This window comes from Lipotes vexillifer, unplaced genomic scaffold (assembly GCF_000442215.2).
Source record: "Lipotes vexillifer unplaced genomic scaffold, Lipotes_vexillifer_v1.1 scaffold590, whole genome shotgun sequence".
Taxonomy (NCBI): domain Eukaryota; kingdom Metazoa; phylum Chordata; class Mammalia; order Artiodactyla; family Lipotidae; genus Lipotes; species Lipotes vexillifer.
In genome coordinates this window covers 2,137,906-2,143,966 of record NW_006778358.1, presented here as the reverse complement: position 1 = coordinate 2,143,966, position 6,061 = coordinate 2,137,906, and the positions used below count along the sequence as shown (strand labels likewise).

The 6,061-nt window shown below is 43.5% G+C and overlaps 1 protein-coding gene across 1 annotated transcript in view; it reads right to left on the bottom strand.

Moving 5' to 3' along the window:
- DNAH5 (dynein axonemal heavy chain 5) overlaps positions 1 to 6,061 on the bottom strand; it is a 207,251-nt gene that overhangs the window by 198,289 nt on the left and 2,901 nt on the right. Inside the window, 3 exon segments of the mRNA XM_007451616.1 lie at positions 8 to 85; positions 1,769 to 1,929; positions 4,440 to 4,524. Of these exon segments, the coding sequence (XP_007451678.1) occupies positions 8 to 85; positions 1,769 to 1,929; positions 4,440 to 4,524 (324 nt within the window).

Sequence of the window (6,061 nt, the reverse complement as noted above, 5' to 3'; positions counted from 1 at the left end):
CAGGAATGAAGATGTCCGACAGCAGACGTCTCACACTGTTGAGCAAACCCCCGTCTGCAGTGTCAAGCATGTTGAAACTCACCTTCTGCAAAACAATTGGGAAAACCTTTATGGTAAAAATTATCTCCAACTGCAGCCTAGCTACTGAGTCATTTCTGATGGTGTTCATTAACCAAATATCCTATGGGAGTTAATGAAGACCAACCAAATGAGAAAAGCAAAGGCTGTTTATTCAGAGCAAGAACTGATTCCTTGCAATAGCAAGGGAGTCGGCCACCATCACTTGCATTTCAGCAGAGACTCAAAAGCAGGCAGAGGAGTGGGAAAGCTTCCTAGTGGAGAAAAGGGAGGCTCAGATGGGCCCTGAGGGGGGGTTGTTGGCCTGGGGAAGCTGAAGGTGGGCTCACTAGAAGCAGGGCATCTTATGTGATTGGTTAAGGGTGCACATTTGGCCTTCTCTGGTTGGCCCCAAGGAAGTATGTTGAAAGTACAGACAAAAATTGAGGCTGGCAGTCATGAATCAAGTCCTGGCCATTTTGACCAATTGTTAGAGGAGTTATTAATTCATTTCCTAGCTGGCTTCCTACCAGGTTGACACAGCAGTCTGGCTACCTGTGTTGTTTATTGCAGGTAAGGGAGGTTGATTTCCTGGGCAGATTGCTGCGGGTTGTTGGTCAAAGTCTTTTGGTAGATGGTCTGTTTGTATATTGTCTCTTGATGCAGTAAATTATTATTCTGACACCTAGTTAAGACATAAGCTTTATACTCTTCTAAATTGCAATCATCAAAATAAAAGCATGGGGACTTCCCTGGTGGCACAGTGGCTAAGAATCCGCCTGTCAAAGCAGGGGACATGGGTTCGCTCCCTGGTCCAGGAAGATCTCACATGCCGCGGAGCAACTAAGCCCGTGCACCACAACTATTGAGCCCACGAGCCACAACTACTGAAGCCCACACGTCTAGAGCCTGTGCACCACAACAAAGAGTAGCCCCCGCTCACTGCAACTGGAGAAAGCCCGCGCCCAGCAACGAAGACTCAACACACCAAAATAAATAAATAAATAAATAATTTTTTTTTTTAAGATTTTAAAATAAATAAAAATAAAAGCATGAAATAAGTAGAATACCAGATGTTTACCAGTTTATTTGCTCCAAGCAGATAATACACCCACTGAAGGAAGGGGAGACTTGTACAGATGCATTTTATTTTGCAAAAAAAAATAAAGTTATACAGAAGACCCTCGAGTAATGCTGGGGTTACGAGCAGTTGGAAAATCTGGGTGTAACGTATAGCCGGCCCTCCATATCCGCAGTTTCTTATCCCTGGTTTCGCATCCTCAGATTCAGCCGTGGACCATATAGTACTGTAGTATTTACTACTGAAACAAATCCATGTATAAATGGACCCACACAATTGAAACCTGTGTTGTTCAAGGGTGTATCCGCTGTAATAAATCTTATTTTAAATGTAAGAAATATGCCACTAAGTAAATGATGTAGAGGGATTGTTTCTAAAAGGAAAGACCTCGCTGTTTTACACACACTCACAGATACAATGTTATATCAATTTTTGTTAATAAATTGAATATTAAGTCCTCTTACTCAACAGATTTTAAGGAACTGTCCTCTTAATTGCTTGCTTTTAGTGCTTTTAAAATATTTCTTTGAAAGTAGTTTTAAATACTTAATACGATGGTTGTTTCCATGGGAAGGGATATTTTGGTAGAATTTTGGTAATTGGGGATAAAGGACTGCTGTTGCCTCTTACCTGATGAATGTTCTCAGGGGTGATGGGTCTGGAAGGGTTGGTCCTGATGAAGAACACACAAACCCCAGTAAGAGCAACATCTTTTCCCTCCGTCACGAACACCTTAGGTTTTTTAATCTTTCCAGAAATACGATTTATTCCTCCTGGAGAGCCAAGTTGCCCTACAAATGCAAAAGAATTTTAGTTTTACGAATACTATTTCCATGTGGTCGCCTTCTTAGAATGAAGTTTCCTTGTTAAAATATTGATATGTTGACTCAGCCACGTGCCCTAGAAGCTCCACCTCTTGGACAACCTCTAGCCTGAGGCCTAAAGGGATCCTAAAAGGATCTTCATTATCATGGTGATCATTTTACGATGGACAAAAATATCGAATCCCTGCACTCTACACCTGAAACTAATCTAATATTGTAAGTCAATTATATGTCAGTAAAATAAGTAAATAATAAAAAGTAAATAAAAGGATCTGCTCGATTGCAGACCACAGTTCATTTCAAAACTGTTGCTCCAGGCAAAAACAGGAATGGAAGAAACCGGAGTAAGAGAGTTTGGTCCAGAGCAGCTTCCTGCTGGAGCTACAAAAGTCATCATTCATGGGAGAAAGGGTGAGGAAGGAGACAGCATCTATTGGCGTGTGTCCTGTGTCAGGCCCTCTGCTTGGCACCGTGTCTACATTATTAAAACTCCCTACAACCCTGAGAGCAGCGGTGACCCGCGCCAAGTCACACACCAACAGAGCCGACATCAAAAACCTGTTCTGACTACAGAACTCCAGAACCTCCACCTCCCGCTGTCATGGTCCAGCTGGCCCTGCAGTATCGCTAGAGTCAGGAGGCTGCTATAGTGGTAGGACAGCACAGTGATGGGTGACGTGTGCTCTGCAGTCAGTCTCCCGGGGTTTCCATCTCTGGCTGAGCTTCTGAGCCACGTGACCTGGAGCAAGTTACTTAATCTTTCTGTGCCTCAGTCTTCTCATCTGAGCAAGGCCCAGAGAATGCCAGGCCAGTCGGCTGACGACAGATGCCAGTCAAGTAAAAACTTGGCCGCTACCTCTTAGCTCTAAGCTCTGCCCTGCTTCAAGCCTGACTCAGGCAGAAACTATGGCTAACATGATTGGGCAAGGGGTGGAAGGAGAAGTTGAGGGAGAAAAGGAGACCCGTATGCTCCTCCAACCACTGCAAACACTGACCTTCAGAGGCCCCTGCTGCAAGGGTGCTGGGGGATGGAAGGAAGGGGGAGGGCCAAGAATAGAGAAGATTTAACTTTAGATCGACTAGTTTTGATCCACTGGATATTTTTAGTTTCTGAATTGAGATTGTGTTTGTAACTGGAAACAACCATGGGCACTTTTCTTATCTAAGAATACCCAGAAAGGTTCACGGGGTTGTGTCTGGATTTCAATTCAAGGTCAGAAAAAAAGCTACTCCTACCGAAAAGGTTTAAAGGGAGAGTGGGAAACTAGAACAAGCTTGCATTTATGTTTACGTCCCTGAATCTTTCTTACTCAATGTAAGACTGACACACAAAGGCCAGCTTCACCCAGTGTCGTTCAGGTGAACTTATTCACATGAGCTTATGTTTTGCAATCTGGGATATAATTTAAAATTTTTGTCTTCTGATTTTTGCACTCAAAATGTAATGCCCTTTCTGACCACAAAATAGAAAACGGATAATTTTGGGAAAATGCCAGGTACTTATGCATGCATAATTTCCTCAGTTTTTAAACAAAAACCATGGTCATGCTGTATGCCAAGAGCGATAACTATTTTCCTTTTCTTCCAAAAGGTCATAAAGGGATTGACCCTATATATGATTTTAATATAATCATAATATATTTGTTTATGTCCCTAGTTTGGCTTTAAAACTGCATTAATTCATATAAAAGTAGAATGGGATATGCCAGTTGAATCCACATAAAGATTTGCAGGTTTTTCTTAAGTGAAAATGGCTAAACTTGTCATTCAATATTATTCCTTTGAATCACAGTCAGTAGAAAATGAACATGATATGATATTTAACTTAAAAACTACTGTTTGGGTTTCCCTGGTGGCGCAGTGGTTGAGAGTCCGCCTGCCGATGCAGGGGACACGGGTTCGTGCCCCAGTCCGGGAAGATCCCACATGCCGCGGAGCAGCTGGGCCCGTGAGCCATGGCCGCTGAGCCTGCGCGTCCGGAGCCTGTGCTCCGCAAAGGGAGAGGCCACAGCAGTGAGGCCCGTGTACCGCAAAAAAATAAAAAAATAAAAAAAATTTTAAAAAACTACTGTTACCGACAACAATTCCTATGTTAAAAAGAAATAGAAAAGAAGCAGATGCCCAAAAGAAGTTCTAGAACATAACTGCACAGAATGCGCTAACATGTAAGGAAGGGAAGTCTCAAAATGCAAATTATTTTATTATTCTCCAGCTGCCAGCACAGCCTGAAAAGGAAAACAAAATATCCCAAATAAAGTTAGAACAACCAGGCTACATACCCACCACCATTTGTCCTTTGCTTGGGGTGAAAACAGAACCTGTTCCATTGGGCTTCACCCACCACACCTCACCACTCCCCACCTGTCCCACCCGCCAAGGTAAAAGTGGTCAGTGCTCCCAGTGGCCTCCTGCTTCATGCCATACTTGGATCAATCTAACAACACATTTCTGGGCTATGTCACATCAAATTTAAATACCTGTTGCTGCTACCTCCACATCCTGACAGTAAAACATGAGGTGACGAAGACCTCCACCAGCAAAAAGCTGATCGATTCTTTCAATCTGGGAAAAAGGAAAGGCAAAGTAATGACTGAATCAGAAACCACGTTTAAATCAGCAGTTACTATCATCTTTCTTATCTGCATAGGACTTCAGCAAACCATATAGAAAGGATCATATCTTTTTAACATAAAACCATGAAAGACTAAATATCTTACCATAGTAAAGACTAAATTCACAGAAGTGCTTTGATTAATCATAAAAATATTTGTGGCATACACATATTTGAAAAAGACTGTCTCTCCATATTGGCTGATTTCCTAAAGTGCTTAGCTGTTAAAGTCAGATATAAATAGAGATGAGTGCTGGGCTTCCCGGGTGGCGCAGTGGTTGGGAGTCCGCCGGCCGATGCCAGGGGTGCCGGTTCATGCCCCGGTCCGAGAAGATCTCACATGCCGCGGAGCGGCTGGGCCCGTGAGCCATGGCCGCTGAGCCTGCGCGTCCGGAGCCTGTGCTCCGCAACGGGAGAGGCCACAACAGTGAGAGGCACGCGTACCACAAAAAAAAAATATATATATATATATATATATAGATGAGTGTTTAATTTTTCACCCATTTGCAGATCACCCATTTGCAGAACAAACCTTTCAAAATCCGGTCTAACACACTACAAATAAGTAATATTCAATTCCAATAACTGCCGAAAACCGCCATGATGAGAACACGTATGATTACGGAATACTCCATCCTATAGCAACTTAGTCCCACCCATGAGGTTCGCTGTACATCTAGAGGTCTGCCAGCTGGCCTGCTACCAGTGGGAGCACTCCTTTAAAACAGTCAGGAGCACAATTTTGAATTCAAATGGGAAGAGAAATGATAAAATCTACATACCCATGGGGATGGCTACTGTCAATAAACCAAAAACAAACGAATGTTGGTGAAGATGTGGCGAGACTGAAACCCTGTGCACTGTCAGTGGGAAGGTGAAATGGTACCGCTGCTGTGGAAAATAGTGTGGCATTTCCCCGAAAATTAAAAATAGAATTATTATATGATCCAGCAATTCTACTTCTAGGTATATACCCAAAAGAATTGACAGCAGGGTCTTGAAGAGATATGTGCACACCCACGTTCAGAGCAGCATTATTCGCAGTAGCCAAAAGGTGGAAGCAGCCCAACTGTTCATTGACAGGTGAATAAATAAATAAAATGTGGTATGTACATATGATGGAATAGTATTCAGCCTCAAAAGGAGAGAAATTCTGACACATGCTATCACATGGATGAACCTTGAGGATATCTTGCTAAGTTAAGTAAACCAGCCACAAAAAGACAAGTAGTGTATGATTGCACTTACATGATGCATCTAAAGTAGTCAAATTCACAAGGAAAGTAGAATGGTGGCTGCTAGAGGCTGGGAGAGGGGAGGTTGTGGAGTTGTTTAAAAAACATAGTTTCAGCGGCTTCGCTGATGGCGCAGTGGTTGGGAGTCCGCCTGCCGATGCAGGGGACGCGGGGTTGTGCCCTGGTCCGGGAAGATCCCATATGCCGCAGAGCGGCTGGGCCCGTGAGGCATGGCTGCGCAGCCTGGCGGGTC